At 34.1% G+C, this 18,388-nt stretch overlaps 1 protein-coding gene across 5 annotated transcripts in view; it reads left to right on the top strand.

Annotated features, from left to right (window-relative positions):
* STAM (signal transducing adaptor molecule) overlaps positions 1-18,388 on the top strand; it is a 96,075-nt gene that overhangs the window by 57,423 nt on the left and 20,264 nt on the right. For 3 of the 5 annotated variants that reach the window (XM_001377252.4, XM_056800146.1, XM_056800147.1), the window contains exons 7-14: positions 1,171-1,363; positions 3,254-3,348; positions 7,056-7,144; positions 9,125-9,212; positions 9,755-9,809; positions 10,627-10,780; positions 12,704-12,879; positions 13,085-14,287. In XM_001377252.4, the coding sequence (XP_001377289.1) occupies positions 1,171-1,363; positions 3,254-3,348; positions 7,056-7,144; positions 9,125-9,212; positions 9,755-9,809; positions 10,627-10,780; positions 12,704-12,879; positions 13,085-13,319 (1,085 nt within the window). In that variant the 3' untranslated portion in view covers positions 13,320-14,287. Of the gene's footprint in view, positions 1-1,170; positions 1,364-3,253; positions 3,349-7,055; positions 7,145-9,124; positions 9,213-9,754; positions 9,810-10,626; positions 10,781-12,703; positions 12,880-13,084; positions 14,288-18,388 lie in introns of those variants that run through there. The other 2 variants (XR_008912436.1, XM_056800145.1) reach the window with 2 other exon arrangements.

Below are 18,388 nucleotides of genomic sequence, written 5' to 3'. Positions count from 1 at the left end.
CACTACCCAGTTGTCACTCTGCAGAGGATGACAAGATGAGTAAGCAATTAAATTGTGAGAAAGAAAGTCTTACTTTCCAGTGCTGATTTTTTTTTTAAACCCTTACCTTCTTTCTTGGAGTCAATATTGACTCCAAGGCAGAAGAGTGGTAAGGGCTAGGTAATGGGGGGTCAAGTGACTTGCCCAGGGTCACACAGCTGGGAAGTGTCTGAGGCCAGATTTGAACCTAGGACCTCCTTTCTCTAGGCCTGACTCTCAATCCACTGTGCTACCCAGCTGCCCCTCCAGTGCTGATTTTTAAAACAATCAGCTTTTGGCCTTTCTGTCCCCTCCCTGAAGTATTGGACAGATTAAAAATCGTCACTCTAGGTGCACAGTTGAATTTAGCACAATGTACAAACAATTCAACTGTGCTGTAAATGTGAATAAATTGTTTTTCCCCTAATATCACTTATGTAGATGTAGTACTATTTGTTAAAAACTTAGAATATTTTAAATGGCATATATTTTCTTTCATCATAACTAGACAGTATTAAAAGACTCAAGTAACTTATTCTTGGAAGTATCTTCTTTCAAAAATGTGTCAAGTAACTATATAGTTTTAGATTTCTAAATCTTAAATTTGTTGAGTAATCCTTCACTATCTGATCTAGGGGGAAAAAATGTAAAAAGGGAGTCCTAGGGGAGTATTTTTAAATTACACAATGAGGCCAAAAAGCTTTGATAGGAGAATTTGATTTTTGATGCTGCAAGGTAACTTCATTTGTACACTTCTGTAAATATTGAAAGTTGTGTGCCTTTTGTGGCTGGTTGTAAATTTTTAGTTACTTAAATGAAGTAAAATGATGTAACATTATAAGAACTGATCATGATAGAATTTAAATATAGTAATTGACTAAGTTATTTGTTTTCCTGGAAAAGTATAACAGCGTATTGCAAAATTCTTTATTTTGGATTGAATTCTCTTGCTTATAATACATGTGACAGGGGTCAGATGACCCCTTACTGTCTTAGTTTACTCATCTTTGAAAGGTGAAGGTTGGAACTGACTTGCAAGAGTCCGTTAGGCTCTAAATCCCAGGATACTTTTAATTCAAATGATCTTTTTGTATGCTTAGAAGTGGAGACTATATAAGACTAATATATATTTTTTTATTTAAAAATTTTCAGCCATTGAGCTATCATTGAAAGAACAAAGGCAACAGCCAACCACTCTTTCCAGTTTGTATCCAAGCACATCAAGCCTCCTGACTAACCACCAACATGAGGGTAGGAAAGTTCGCGCTATCTATGATTTTGAAGCTGCTGAAGATAATGAGCTAACATTTAAAGCTGGAGAAATCATTACAGTTCTTGATGACAGGTAATTGCTAATCACGTTTTTAGTTTTACAAGAGTATTTTGGACTTAAAAGTATCTTGTTTTTTTAATTGAGATTGTGAATCTTAAAATTTCTCAGACTTGTGAATCTTAAAAAAATTCTCAGACTTTACCTTAGAATATTTGGTTAGGACCATTCCCCATTTTAAAACAATGAAGGGACTTTGGTCAGGAAGGTGGGAACTCTAACATTACTCCACCCTACTTAGGCATACTTTAGGGGAAGATAAAGTTTTAAACTCCTGATTGAACAATGAAAAGTCCCCAACCCATACTTAAAGTTAAGCAAGAACCCTTAAGCTAGGTCTAATTAGATCTAATACAAAGGGGTGCTAAGTACCTATGAAGATCAAATTAATCAGGCAACTTGCAAAGGACAAGATTAGTCTATTAGGAGTGAATTACTCAAAAGTTTTAGTCTACTCAGGTGTGAATTAAGAATGGTCAGTCCTTTGGAAAACGTCTACTGTGATTGGTAGATGTGAAAACTTAGGGGATGTGACATAGGAGAAAATTCTCTTTGAAAGGAGGTCAGAAAGGCCTCTAAGGGGAGTTTAGCTTAGAAAGCTGAATTGGAGGGCTCACTGGCTGAACTTAGTTGAGCTGAGGAGCTGAACTGCTGGAGGGTCTCTCTGAACACTAGAGTTTTGCTTGGAAGGATCTTGTGGTGAGTGATAAAAGACTGACTAGTCTCTCTTAAGGCTCAGGCCCTTCATACTATACTTCTCTTATTCTCTCTCCTTTTTCTTAATTCCTTCATTTGTATTAATTAAAATCTCCATAAACCCAGCTGACTTGGGGATTTTATATTTTGGGAATTTTCCCATGGCGACCACTTTATTTTTTTAATATAAAATCAAGACACTAAAAATTATCTTTACAGTTTTGGCAATTCAAAGTCTTGAAACCATATTTTCGCCATCACAGTTTAAGGCAACCACTCTTTTGTCTGTAACAAGAGGCAGAGTGGCTTGTTAAAAAGAACAGACATCAAAGTTAAGATATTTCTGGGCATAATCTCTTAGTGCCCCAGGCAATTCTCTAAGGCTAAATTTTCCTTCTCTTCCTCTCCCATACCCCCTTTTTCTTCCTTTTTTTCCTTTCTTCCTTTCTCCAAGCAGCATCCATCCATCCAGGCTACTAGTGCTTACATGGTGAGATGGGAGTCACCAGTGTATTTATGAAATGGAGGCACCTCCACAGGCAGATCTATGCTGCTTCTGCCATTTAAGGACCTTCAGACTTTGCTACCTGCTCTGCCTCTTCCATGATCTGCAGAATTCCTCTCTTCCTCCACTGTCCTCTTACCTACTAGTGTAACCTGCCTCTTGCACTCTTAAAATTTAACTGGATTTTTTGAATAGCCTGCAACAGAACTTCTTTTTATCTTGTGTCTACTTCAATTAAAATGTGAACTCCTTGAGAACAGAGAATGCCTTTTCTATTCTTTCACTAATTGTTGGGGACTTAATAAGTGCTTTTTCATTTGCATTTATTTTCATTCATTTGTTCTTTCATATATGTCTTATATAAATAAAATACACATTTTTATATATATATATCTTCACCTACACACACTTATTATGCATAATCTAATTGAATATAATTGTCAAATATCACATTTAACAGATTTCATTAACTAAATTATTTATCAATAAAAGTTTTAATAGCACCTCACACATAGCCTTATTCTGCAGAAAAAAAAAAAAAAAACTTGTATGTTGGATATTCTGATTTTTGTTATTTAAAAAAAATTGTTTCCTTAAAGCTATAATTTCTTTATTCAAACACATTTATTTCACAAAGAGCTGAAATTCTGCAATAATGTTTAATGTTTTAATATATGCTTTAAAAATCTTTCCTCTAATTTTAGTGATCCCAACTGGTGGAAAGGTGAAACGCATCAAGGCATAGGATTGTTTCCCTCCAATTTTGTGACAGCTGACCTTAGTGCTGAACCAGAAATGAGTGAGTTGCAGATTATATATTAAGAATGTGGAAGTGCACAAGAATAATCTTGTATGCAGTGAAAACTTATTATTTCTTTAAATATTAGCATTTTTCTCTTCCAAGAAAATTCTGAGTACTTAGTAAACAACCAGAAGTAACCATATATTTGAATTTATAGGGATAGAGACTTGCGCTGGATTAGCTATTACTGCATAAGGCTTCAACCTTTCTCCCTTTTAGGCAGACATCCAATACATTGTCATCCCAATTTTATACTTGTTAATGTCCCATAAATGTCTGCTGATGCTTTTTAAAAAAATTCTTTGTGTTTTCAAATTTTTGTTTATTAGCCAGATGTTTTAGTAAGTGTTATAGTCTCACAATCATTACAAACACATCTAGGCTAAAAAAAACTGCATACATTTCAATCTCCCAGTTAAGAACATTTTTTTCCCGGGGTTATTGGGGTAGGTGGGCCCATGTGCTGGCTTTTCATCAGTTTTTCTTTTTAAAATTATTGTTTTAATTTGTCTTTACCTCACTATTATATATGAATGTATTTTCCCTCCCTAACTAATATCCCTTGTAACAAAATAAGAGCCCAGCAAAACTAACTTTAGCACATCATCTAAATTTGATAGTACATGCAGTCAATGTTTTATACCTGTAGTCTCCCACCTTTGCTGAGAAGGGAGGAATCTGCATTTTGTCACCATCTTTTTTGAAGCTCAGTTTGGTCATTATTATAGAGTATGCAGTTTTTCATTTTGTTTTTTCTTTCCCAGTTACATTTTTCATACATAGAGCTCATGCTGGGCTGTATGTCATGCCCCCCAGCAAATAAACAGGTTCTTCTATGGTATGGAAATCCTGAAATCACTTCTTACTTTCCATGCGCCTAAAAGCCTAATGCAGGAATCAGCATATTCTTGATGTGCCTGTTTTCCACATGACCCATTTTAGTGGAAGGACATACCTGAGGGCTGCCTGACATGTGACTTGTGTTTTAAAATGAGCAAGCCAAAGCATGAACTGAGGCCACAAAGTTGTGCTTTATAATTGGTTTAGTTTCAAGGGAGACTGGGTTGGGTGTGGGGTGGGAAAATGGGAGACAAGCATTTATTAAGCACCTACTTTGTGTGCCTCACATTGAAATATGTGTACTTTCCCTTTTTCATAAATAAGAACAGAGCAAAGAAGATACATGACTTGTGCATGCAGGGGAAGAAAGCCTTCCTCCATAATCAATTTCCTTTTGGATACTTGTATTTTTGTAATATGAATATATTCATTTCATCAAAGCTTTATTGATTTTCTACCCTGTAGTGCACTGAGAATCCAGGGGAAAACTAGCAGTTTTCTTTGCTCAAGGAACTTATCTTCTATGGGACAACTATAGCATTTTATTTTATACATTTATGTATAAATACATAGGAATTAAATTTTAATAATTTGACTAAAATATATGAAAATTATAAATAATAATGGTGGTCTCCGATTCAAAGTATTATTGTTCAAAGTTGAAATGACTTTAATAGCTTTTATTTACAAAAGAGGTAGAAAGAGTGAAAATAAAGAAATACAAAAGGGTAGAGAAGACATTAGCTTATCTAACTAAATATTGCTCTAGTTCACAACTCAGTCAGGACTTGTTGACCTTCAAACCAGAATTAAACTCTCTCCAGAAGACAGGAAGGGAAAGCCAGCTATCCATTCACCCAAGTGTCCTCCAAGAGGCAGTTTAAGATTATGACTCGAGCTGGCGGTGATTCTTGAGGCCAACTTTATTCTTTGAGCTGACCTTCTTGAAGCTGACTTCCTTCTTGAAGTCCAGTTCTTTCTTGAAGCTGACGTCCTTCTTGGAGTCAACTTCTTTCACCCCAGAAATGTAGGGCCTTTTTATAGTGGCTTCTTGTCCCTTCCCCTTTTCACAAGGGACAGTCATTGCCCAGCACTGACCAGGGGTCCCTGTTTGTGGGAACCACTTCTCACCTTTTGGAGAGGTGTGAATTCTCAATTCCTGGCTGATTGAGTTGAAAGGGTGGAGAGCTCCTCCACCTAGTGCTAAGTTGGGTGCTCAAGCTTTTGCTGATTCAGTTCAGAAGTAGACAAAGGAGAGTTAATCATGTTTTCACAATCTGGTCAGATACTAATTAGGGCTTCTCAAGTTATTAATCAAAGTGTTAATTCAAAATAGACAAAGGGAATATAGGATTCCCTTTCACAAGTGTAAACTCAGAGAACAAAGAATTCCCTTTTACAAACATTTAATATTGTATATTTATATATACATGAGAGCTATAAACAGAGAAGACAGAGAGGAGGTAAATAGAGAAATGGCAATACTGATAGGTAGCAGCTGATCTGATTCTTGAGACCAGTTAGAAAGCTGTTACTATAGTATAAGTAAGGTCATATATTCCTGACAATTGCATTTTCAGTACTTTAAACACCATATAAGGGAAATAACTATATACGTATCATTTACCAGTGAATGTAATGATTGTTTTTGACAAAAGCATTAGGCTGGTAGGAGGGAGCAGTATGAACTTCTTACTCTCGGGAAAATGCCAAATGGTTTTTAGGCAATTTTACTGAGTCATTTTTTCAACATAAAATGTGTTTGTCTGAAAAATACAGGCAGATAGATTAAGACATTATTACCATATACTACTGAAAGTACTCTAGATGGACTTTTCATATACTCTTCATCCATTTTGGTGGTTACATAGGGGTTTGTGTTGGTTCTTTTTCTTCCTGGCATGTTTAATGCAATTACTTAGTACTTTGTGGTATAGGAGTATCTTTTTAAAAAATTTGATTCCTTAAATATTGTTTTTGTCAGTTTAAATGTTAATGATATATTTCCATGAATTGATGAGAATTTAAAATTCATAATTTAATACTACTTTTTCTCATTAAATTCTGATCTTAGTTTATTATGAATCCTTTAGTTTCAGGGTTGTTTTTTTCTAATCTAACATTTATGAGAAAACAGACATTTACAAAATAAAATAAAAAACTGACAAAATCATCCCTTTTAGTAGCTGTGTTTATCATTTTACCTTATTGCTTGATATAAATTTGAAATTAAGAGAGCAAACTACTCTTCAAGGACTATAAAGACAATTGGAGTTATTTTCTTAAGTTAAAGGCTTTTGAAAATAGAATTTTATAATTATTAAAAGAAAAAGTAAACTGTTACCATTTATCAGATTATTATTATTATTATTATTATTGTGGGATGGAATTTAAAAGTTACTATTTAAAAAAAATTTATTTGGTAAATTTCAAACATTATTCCTTGGTTACAAAAATCATATTCTATTACTCCCCTTCCCCTGCCCTTCCTGTAGCCAACATGCAATTCCACTGGGGGTATTACATGTGTCCTTGATCAGAACCTATTTCTGTGTTGTTGATGTTTGCACTAGGATGTTCATTTAGGGTCTATATCCCCCTTAACCCATGTCATCAAGCAGTTGTTTTTCTTTGGTGTTTCTACTCCCACAGTTTTTCTTCTACATGTGGATAGTGTTCTTTCTCATAGATCCCTTCGGGTTGTTCATGATCACTGCATTGCCACTAATGGAGAAGTCCATTACATTCTATTGTACCACAGTGTATCAGTCTCTGTGTACAATATTCTTCTAAAAGTTACAATTTTTGAAATAACCAAAAATATTTAGTAATTCATACATTTTAAAAATGTTTGTACATTACAGTTAAAACAGAGAAGAAGACAGTACAATTCAGTGATGAGGTTCAAGTGGAAACAATAGAGCCCGAGCCTGAACCAGTATATATTGATGAAGTAAGTATGCTAACATCTTCATGGCCTTTTTTGTTTTAAAATAGAACTAAATAAAGTAATTATGCATAATGAAAACTTTTCTTAAAAGTAATATCTTTTTGCTAAATATTATCGAAAAGAAATATTTCTGTCATAGGAACAGAACATCTGCCATTATATTATTAGGAAAATTAGAGCAAGATATTAGTAAAAATGGAAAACCTATGCTAAGAAAATATTCTATTAACATACATATTTTCTCCTCCATAATTATAGAATGCATTTTTCTTGATGATATTGTAGTTTGTCCACCATCCCTAATTAAATGGATTTTATTTTATTGGTTTGTTAACCCACCCTCTCCCCAAATTTATACTTTGCAATGTCATGTGAATACATGTCTTAGGATAGGAATACATTTTTAATTCTCTAGAATTAAAAGCTTAATTTTATGTGTTTCAGGCATTTTTGAAATGTATTTTTTCAGTTTCTTGTCATAAATAAGAAACAAGATTAAGATTATAATATGGTTTTACCATTTAGCACTTTCCTAGTGATTTCTCCTTAAGTCTTCCATATCCTTCATCAATTTTTAAAATTTCAAGATATATGCAGTCAGTGCACACTAGGTTTAGGGAATTGGTCTAGAGACTTAGGGATTTGGGGACACTCTGGGAATGGTAATCGCTGACATTTTTTTAAATTTCCTTTTTTTTTTCCTTTTTATAAAGTGATTTAAATACATTATTACTTTTAAGTGTCCTAACACAGTGTCAGTGTGATTTAGGTACTATAGGTATTATCCCCATATTACAGATGATAAATTTGAAGTGTAGAGAAGCTAAGCATTTTGTCCCTGAACACATAACTTATAAGTGTGAAAGGAAGGATTTATTCATAGATTTCTGCCAACTAATTCCAGTACACTTTACTCCATATCTCTTTGTCCCCATAGGACCAATTTAGACTGATTACACTACAAGAAACATAAATCATGCTGGGTCAGCAAAAGCCTAATCCAATTTTGTGTTAAAAATGCTAGGCTGAATCAGGCCAGTGATTCATTTATTCTAACCAAATAGTACACTAATAGCAGCACTATTGGAGATTCTTTAATAGAGCCTGAATTTGTGCATTCATTTAGTGTATCTCAGAGACTAGACTATGTATTTGTTGAACTCTAATGTTAAGAGAATATGCTCTAACTTGAAACTTCATTTCTTAAAACTTTTCTGAAAAATAAATTGCAAAATGGGTGGTGATTCTTTATTCTCTGCGTTGTTCTAGTAGTAATAACAGAGATTATTGAAAATACCTTGATCCTTTGATTTTCAAAGAATGTAGACATAAGAACCATTACCAGAATTAAAATTTGAGGTCACTCAGTAGTTTGTTCAGTGTCCCTAAGAAATATTTTTTGGTCCTGCCACTCATCTGTGTTGTATAGGGCATGTCACTTAATTTCTGTGGGCTAATTTCCTCTTTTATGGAAGAAAAGGATTGTACTAGATGATCTCTGAAGATCTCATCAGCTATAAGATTCTATGATCTTATCAAAAGATACTTCTAAATAATTCTTTTACTTAGAATTTGGTGATCCATTTAAATATCTTTATGGCTTAAGACCATCTTGATATACAGTTTTGGAATCCTTTCAAATTATGCATAGGAAAAGAAGAATATTCCAGTTATAAAATTTTTAAAAAGCATTCTTTATGGGGAGTTTAAATTGTCCATTCAAAATTCTTTCTAACAACTTTTTAAATGTAGGAGAATTTAAAAGGTAGTTTTGTTGATAGAGAGCAGTGATCCTCTAATCATCCTGCTACCACTTCGCCTTTAAACCAGACTGAGAATAGGCAGTAAAACTCCTTAGAAGTGACTCCACAGGAGTCCCAAAGTGAGAATTCTTGGGCACTGTAAAGTTGGATTGTCAAAGATTGCTTACCACACATGGGAAGAACCCATTGTGACTGTCGACTAACTACTTTAACACTAAAGGACAAAATGGACCAGCTTCTGCAGATGTTACAAAGTGCGGATCCGAATGACGACCAGCCTGATCTGCCAGAGTTGCTTCATTTGGAAGGTAAATGTTCTTTTCCCATTATAGCAGCTATTTCCCATGACTGGGACTGGGGAGGATTATTAGTATTGGTATCTACTTACTGTCCTAGTAGGGGTGATCAGGGTGTTGGAGACTGTTTTGCCTTTTTCTTGGGAATATCCCCTCAATCTTGTTTTAAGTATAATTTGGGCCCATTATATTTTCTTAGTCCATTTTTTAATTCAAGGAAATTTTTTTATCCTTGATTTTAGGCTATTTAATAAACAAATCTAAGAAGCTTCAGGGTTTTGTGCTTTTATAGGTCTTGCTTGATTTCTTTGACTAAGATCTCACCCAGGCTATTGCTGGTATTTGTACTGTTCAGTAAAAGACAATTTTAGTAAAAGTTTTGGGTATCAGTTATTCAGAAAGCACTTTCTATGTATCACTCACTGTGTGGGGCTCTGGATGAAAAATGAAAAAGTTCTTGGTCTCCAGAACTTATGTCCTTAATGGAGGAAGGGTGGGGCAAGATGTGGATATGTGTTTTATGATGATATCCTTAATGAATTTTGTATTCTTAGCAATCTGTCACCAAATGGGACCACTTATTGATGAAAAACTGGAAGATATTGACAGGTAAAGAACATGTCTTTTTGTATGTACAATATGCTTCTTCCTTTTAATGCTGTCTCTAAATTGGATAGTGTCATACTTACTTACATTATAAAATATGAAGTGATCAAATTCTTGACCTAAATCTATCAAATCTTTGCAAAAAGTTGTAAAGGGGACCCAAAATAATAGTAACTGACATCATATATGACTTTAAGGTTTGTAAGGAATGTTAACATTCTCACTTAACCTCATAATCAAAAACTGTAGGAATTATCAGCATCTTATAGGTGAGAAAACTAAGGCTCAGAGATATTAAGCAACTTGCCCATTTTCATATTTTTATTATGTACTTGGAATAAGAATTTGAATCTAACGTCTGCTGATTCCAAGTCTCACTACCACACTGCTTTATCCATCTAGGACTTAAAGAAGAAAATGTACCAAACCCATTAAAGTGAGGATTTAACTTTCAGTAATTTGGGCCCTTCTGAAATCGCTTAAGAATGTTGTTTTTGATAATAAGATACCATTTTACTTTGGTCATTCTTTCCACAAGTGACTGAACCACAAATAATTAGGGAAACCCTCAGTTTAGTTGCAGACCTTCCATAAACAATGTCTCCTATTGATTCCTATAGTTTTGAATTTTCCTTACCATAGTTCAGAATCTTTGGGTAACTCAAACCAGAAATGAGAACAGGGATTTTCTGCCATTATATAAGAACTCCAGGCTAACTTGTATGATGCAGCACCCTATTACTATTCTTGAGTTTATCATTTAAAGCTTAGTTTTTATACAACAACTTGATTTATAGTTAATTTCTGTGTGATATTGCAGAAAACATTCAGAACTTTCGGAACTCAATGTTAAAGTGATGGAGGCTCTTTCCTTATATAACAAATTGATGAATGAAGATCCAATGTATTCCATGTATGCAAAATTACAGAACCAACAGTATTATATGCAGTCACCTGGCATTTCTGGTACTCAGGTAAGGTTGAATTCTTTTAAAGCTTGCTTTTTTATGTTTGTGATTTTAAAATTATTTAATAAATTGTTTCAAGAGTTTTTTTTTATCACTAAGTTATTTGGCAGATTATCACCTGTCCTTTAATCTCTATTGTAAAAATATTAGAATAGATTAACATTTTAAGATGAAAAATAATTGCTATATAAATTTAAAAGTACTTAAGTTGTGGCTTTTGAATATCACAAATAGAAATACCAGTTGTTAAATTTTTCCTAGAAATTTCCTAGAATGGTCTTGGTTTATAAAAAGATGAGTCAGTAGTAACTAGCTGCATTATTCTGATTTTACTTAGCTGCTGTGAGTTTAAATTAAAAATGCCTTTGTGGAATTTGTAAGATAAATAAAACTCTTCTCTGCCAAAAGCACCCTTCTTGTGCTATAGATTTTGGTTATAGCTATCCTTATTAGTGTGAATAATGAATACCCTAAAGTGGTCATGTTATTTGAATTTGCACTGCTTATTTCCATTGGGCTGCAACCAGTTTTCATATTTTACATGATTGTAACTTTGAATTATGTGAATTTGAATACATTCAATCATTTAATGGGATTAATTATTCATATTAGTTGAGACCTAGCCATATGCTGAAGCTAAGGTTATATTTCAAGGAAATATTTTTGCCTTATCTTAAAATTTGGTGTAAACAGTTTTTCTCATTATAATAGACTAGTGTTTAACATTAATTTTATACTAATATACCATATGTATATATATATATATATATATATATATATATATATATATATACAAAACATAAATTTCTTAGATATGTTCAAGAGAAGTTGAACATTATGTGTATTTAAAGGGAAAGACTTTTGAGATAAAAATAATTTTTGATTAAAAAAAGACCTGAAGTCCTGCTTTTCTTTTACAATGTATCTTCTCAAACTAGAGTATCTGTACTAGAAAGTGCTGCCTAGAGGATATCCTGGTGACTTGAGTAAATGACCGATATTGTTCTTAAATAGTAATTTGTAATATCTTAAAAGATCTTCTGAAGTTCTCTGGGAAAATAAATAAATTGTGAATTATTTATATTTTCTAAGAAATCGTAGCTCTATATTGTTGAAATGTTGTGCCCTTAGATGTCCCCTAGGCCAGCTCATTTTGTAGATGAGCAAATTCAGATCTAGAGAAGCCAGACCACTTACTTGAGTTCATGCAGGTGACCTGGAGGTGGGTGGACCTAAGTTTGACCCCGGGCCCTTGTGCTTGGGCTCAAGATCTAGGGCTCTTTCCACTACTCCACTGTCTCGTTCAGTCAGAGAGGGATCAGGAGAGATATTTGTGCAGCCTTGTCACACAGGTAGTTATAAATGAAGATAAGAGACTTCAGCCTTGTGTTACTGAAGAAAATTTTGTCACATGAAACCCAGAATTAGCCATATGTCTGTGGCACTCTGACTTTTTTTTTTCAGAGCTTTAGGGGAAAAAAATACCTTTAATCCAAGTCACTGATACATTTAATTGCAGAAATCCTTGGAACAATCAAAATGTCACTGAGCCTTTAATGAGTATACTTTGTGACCAGATATTCAACCAGTTATAAATTCAGCTGATTGTACACTCTCATGTCTTACATTTCTCTATATTTTTAATAATATCATTAGGTGTTTTCATCAGGTGCTTTGCTAAATTCTAGATAAACTGTATCCATAGCATACCTCTGATCTACCAGTTAATAACTGGTGAAAAAGGGAAATAAGGTTGCACGGCAGAACACATTGATTCCTTTTGAAATTATTTATTATCTCTTGAAAAAAAAAAGGATTTTAAAAAGGATTAAAATCTTTTCTGATATTTTAAAGGGGGTAAGTGGCTTACTAAGTTATAGTATTACAATGGACCCTTTTGGTGGTTAATATTATATATGATTTTTCTAGGTATATCCAGGGCAGCCCCAAAGTGGTGCTTATTTGGTGGCAGGAGGAACCCAAATGGGCCATCTTCAAAGCTACAGTCTTCCCCCAGAACAAATATCATCTCTCAGCCAAGGAGCAGTTCCACCATCAGCAAACCCAGCACTTCCTAGCCAGCAAGCTCAGACTTCTTACCCTAAGTAATTTGAATGTTTTGTTTTCAATGAATTCTAGGAAACTTTATTTAAATTTTCTCTTTATTGTCCAGATGGATACATTCAAATGATCAGATTGTGTTTAGTCTCTTGGATCAAAATTTTTCATTGTCCTTTCAGAAATTTTCTCCATTGAGAAGTAACATAACTAGATATTTATGTAATTTAGATTTTATTTTTTCTTTTTCAGCACAATGGTTAGTTCTGTACAAGGAAACACCTACCCCAACCAGGCTTCAGTATATAGTCCTCCTCCTGCTGCTGCTGCTGCTGCTGCTACTGACGTCACAATATACCAGAATGCTGGAACTAGTATGTCCCAGGTGCCAAACTATAATTTAGCATCTTCTACACTGCCTCAGCCACCTGGTAATCAACAACCACCTCAAGCACAGCAAACATATTCCCAGAAGGCTCTTCTATAGGACCTGAACATGAGATTCCTAATTGTGACTAACCTCTGCTAAGTGCAGCTGACAATGTTATGAGTTCCTTCCTTTAAAATCTTAAGATTTGTTTATCCTCCACTTAATAGGAATCCATCTTGGTGAACAAGTGCAGTGATTGAAGAAGGTAGAACTATGTTCAATTTGCACTGACTTTTTAGGGAATTTTCATTTTTTTGCAGAGGAATGAAACTACTTAAGGCATTTAATTCCTTTCAAAATGCCTGAAAATTGGTACAATATTATTTATGTCTGGTAAAATTGGCTGGTCTGTGAAAAACCCAAACTTGCAAAACTTGTGGCATATATATGTTATGTACATATATTGTGTGTGATTCATTAGTGACCATTTTGAATTGCAATGGTGATCATGTGAATATATTTAACACTTAAATTAATTTACATTACTATTTTATTTTAGTCATAAGCAAACTACCATGTTTCAGAGTTTTATGTGGACTTATGGAGAATTGCAACATCTTTTTAAAATGCAGGAGAATGAAAAGTTATAACAATATTTGGGAGCTTTATGTTGTCTGTATTTTGTTTCACACTAATTGAACCTATGTTTCACTAATTGTAAACAACATAAATGTATCATGGCTTTCTGCGGCCTCTGATTACTGTTAATTGTCTTAACAAGATGAATTAGCCAAATTTTCAATGAGGTCATAGCAAATGATAACCCTCCTTTTAACCAGCTATTAAATTTCACCCTGATATTTTAATACTCAACATATCATGGGACCATGAGATCAATTAAGTAGAATCTCATACCTTACATCTTATTGTTTAAAATATGTGGTGGGGTATTTTTCTTAGTGAAAATATGTAACTAGACTTCCGAACTGTATTCTGTGTTTATTGGTGGCAGTGACACCAAAGATGAGGGGGAATGAATGGAAATTTTTAAACTGGAAAGAAAACATAAAATACACTACATTTTCCATGTGTCTTGTAATTATTTAGAGGTTAAAGAATCTTGGAAGTTGAGAAATTATAAACAGCTTTGGAATTTAAGTTGATTCATCTCTTTTATCCTCTTTTAAATCTATTTCTTTGCTTTTGTAATATGTTCCTTAATTCACTAAAAGAGAAGAATAATTCAAAGTAATTTATATTATAGATTTGTTTAGCAGCTTAAGTATTTATTGGTAGCCTTTGCCTTGAATTTGGTTTTTAAAATTTTTTTCTCTTGATTCTTTATTCCTTTTTATCTCGTTTTGTTTCTCTATTATGAGTAATGCCATTTTATTCATTTGAGGATTTTATGCTTTCAAATATTTTACCTTCAGTGAGCTGGAAAAACTGGTCCTGATTACATACTAACCTTTCTTAAATATTTGAGGTTACTCTGGTTGTACTACATTCTGTTACTATGCACTAATATGTGCACTAACAATATTCAAATGCATCCATTGTTGAATGAACCACGTTAGCAAATTTTCACATCTGTAAGAACATCATTGTATTTATTTTGCCTACTTTATAATATATTGTCATCACTTGACAGATCATTTACTGATATTTCAGCACATTTACTATTTTATTCTTTGAATGTTTGAAATTTTTGATGGTCTTAAACTTAAATATTTTCTTGCAGTGTTGTGCTCTTGATACACTGACATGTTGACCTCGTGACAAATTTATTTAAATCCATTCATTATTTATCTTTGACATATGGTTTCCATTGTCCTTCTTGACAAACATTGATGCCCAAGCTATTTTTTTATTGGTGTGTGTTCTGGTGAATTCCACTTAGCTATCTGTGAGTGTTGCCTTCATTACTTACTGGGTCTTTCAATTTTTGTGTTGCTACCCATCATATTCTATAATCTTTCATTTCTACATTGAAATGTCTAGACATGTTACAGACTCATGCAGATTTTTGTATCCTCATTAGAGTTCTAGGTTTTTGTATTGAATATAATTGTACATCCTGGGACAGATATATTTTAAATGTCAAATACTTAAACCTAAAAATAAGGATCTTTCTCTTATTTATTGCATTTATTAAGAATCTGAATGTAAAATCTATTTAATTCAGAAAATTTAGATATTCTAATTTTGTGACATTCTAAAATAATTTTTAAATGAATTCTTCAGATTTTAAAAGCCCATAATTGGACATAGCTATCATCCCACACAAGGAATATATAATGAATGTGGCTTAGGATTCAGGAAAATGTGAGTTCAAGTCCGATCTCTGATGTCTACTAGTTGTATGACACAGTACAAATCCCTTAACCCTCCCATGCCTTTGGCTCCATTTCTGGTTCCAAGTGAGTTATTCATTTGCTTTTCTTACACAGATGAAATCCAAATCCAGAATTTGGATTGAGCAGCCTTGAAAAGGGCTCAACTTAATGACCCTCCTCAGAGATATTAATCCTCTTTCTATACTGCTCAGACATTTTGATATCCATCTTTCCCCCCCAAGGCTCACATGTGGCTCCAAGAAGTTTCAGCATGTCTCAGCAGTTGGGCAAAACCAGGAGTAGGGTAACCAGTGGACCTCAAACCTGTCAAAGCCTGTGAATACTTCCTCTGTCTGAATGGGCAGATGAAAACAGTTTGTTCCAGTGGCTGGGAATGCCACTGAAGCAGGCACAGTGGAGTGCTTAGAGCTTGGTCATACTGAAGATACCAATGCCATCTACTGCATCCTGGGCAATCACCCATCATTTGACTTTTGTCTTGTTGAGGCTGATGACTTTGTGTTGCTCTGCTTCACTTAAATCCAATTCATTCACAATTCAGGACACCACCTGTAAAAATTAAATTAGTCTCTAGTAATAGAAATATTATATTTTAAGAGGTTTATTAAAGATTATTAGAAATCAAGGAATAAAGAAATACAAAATAAGAAAACCATGTGCCAAGGATTAGCCCATTCATAGCTTACTTACTACATCTTGCAAATGGCCGAACAGCGAGCGTGTGAGGCAGAGAGCTGGTTAAATACTCATTGTGGTCTCAGCCCAGGTGGAGACTCAGGTGAGATTATACGGAATAATGGGAAATACCAAGGACTTCTGGGGATTGAAGTCTAGGGTTCAAATCTCCATTTTTTCTTTCTTTCTTTATTTCCTCTATGACATCACTATTTTCTTCCTCCTTTTCTTTGTTTCCCTTTGGAACATATAGAGCTGTTTTCTGCAATTCTTCAAGGTCCATTTCTGGCCATCTTGGGCAATGTGTTCTAAAATAATCCTTAATCTCTTCGCAAATGTTATTGACAAAGAGTCTTCTAACTTGTCTTATGCAATTTTCTTTTAGATAGGTCAAAATCCAGGTATCTACCCCCAGACTCAATTATTCTGTCCATGAATCTGGAGGGTGTCTCTTCCTCATTTTGCTTAATTTTTTCAAATTCTGTCCACTTATCTGTACTGTCTGCACACTCTCATTGCTGTTAGGATGGCCTCTCTACAACGGTATAGTTGTAAAAGGTCCTCAGAGTCGCTATAGTCCCATTCGGGATCCTGAGATGGCCAATGTGCTGCATTGCGCCCCCAGGTTTTATTGACATGAGCAATTATTTTATTTTTCTCACGTTCGGTTAAACAAGCCTGTAGTAAGTTTTCAACGTCCTTGTAAGACGGATTATGCTGAAAAATTATGTCTGTCATCTTTTTTGTTACTAGAAAGGCATCTTGCTCATATGTGGGGATATTTCATGTAAATTCATTTATTTCTTGGGGGAGTAAACGGTATATTGTGCCTTACCATATCCCCATTCTGTCCTATTTCAGGTACTTCTCTTAGAGGAAACAGGCCTCTAATTGAATTTGGTACCTGTGGGTAAGTTTGGCTAGGACGAGTTTCTTTAGGATGAGATCTCCTTTGTGCTGGAATTTGGTTTTGTGTAGGAGGAGAAACATGAGAAACTGGGATTGCAGGGGAAGGGTCTTGGGGATTAAGTTCAGCCAAAATTTGTAGACCATGAGAGAACAAGTCTGTTAACTGAGCTATAGGGAAGGTGTTTTCCATCTCTATTTCAGGAAAGGAAATTTCCTCATTTAGAGGTTCAGAAACAGGTCTTTCATGTCCAGACCTGTTTCTGGTGGGGTGGATGTTTGCCAATTGATCCTGTAAGAAACATTTTAGATCATCCAATTAGACTTGTATGTTCTCCTGCATTTCAGCCTCAAATTTTTTAATATTTTCCTGTGTTTTATATTGCATGCTTTTTATGTTTTCCTGTGTTTTATCTTCATATTTTTGCATAATTTCTTGTATTTTAGCTTCATAATTTTGTGTGTTTTTCTGAATTTCAGCTTCAAATATTTTTTTTATGTTAGCATCTCTAAACATAGTACTGAGGAGTACAAAGATGACATTACCTAATAATATAAAAAATTGGAGGTAATGCTGAATTCCTCAATGTCCCTAATTCTTCAACTGCCATATAAATGTCGAAGAATGTAGTATTTGTTTATTTATATATATGTTTTGTAATTATTTTCCTAGCAGGCTTCACAAAACACGTGGGAAGCAGGGTAAGGCCAAAAACTCTCTTTAGATCCCCTTCACTCCTAATTAAGAGTAATCTGGGCAGTTGTTCCCTGAAGGAAAGGGATTTATAGCTAAACAGCTTTCCCAGTCCTGCTGCTTTGGATAAAGGGAAAAAAAAGGAAAAACAGGTGTATTCTATCGAATTTAAGGAGAGAGGGAAAAAATTCCAAATTTACTTACCTCTACAGCTGATCAAAATAAGCTATTAAAAGCTGAACTTAGTCACAGTAGAGAAGTGATTTAGGAAAGTTAAGAAGATTGAGGGTATTTTATCACAACCAACATGGTCAGCCAAAACTGTAAAGATAATTTTAGTGTTGTGACTTAAAATCTAAACTTAATTGATTGCCAGGGAAAATCCCAAATAATAAAAATACCCAAGTCAGCTGGAAATTTATGGTGATTTAATTGATATAGTGGATTATAGAGATTAAGAAGAAGGAAGAAGGAAAGAGAGTAGGATTTCTCCTGCCTGGCTAGTGCCAGAAGGAAGACCAGAGGCTCTAGAAAGTAAGGAGGGAGGAATCAGC

The sequence above is a fragment of the Monodelphis domestica genome, chromosome 5, assembly GCF_027887165.1.
Source record: "Monodelphis domestica isolate mMonDom1 chromosome 5, mMonDom1.pri, whole genome shotgun sequence".
Taxonomy (NCBI): domain Eukaryota; kingdom Metazoa; phylum Chordata; class Mammalia; order Didelphimorphia; family Didelphidae; genus Monodelphis; species Monodelphis domestica.
This window is presented reverse-complemented; position numbering and strand designations above follow the sequence as displayed.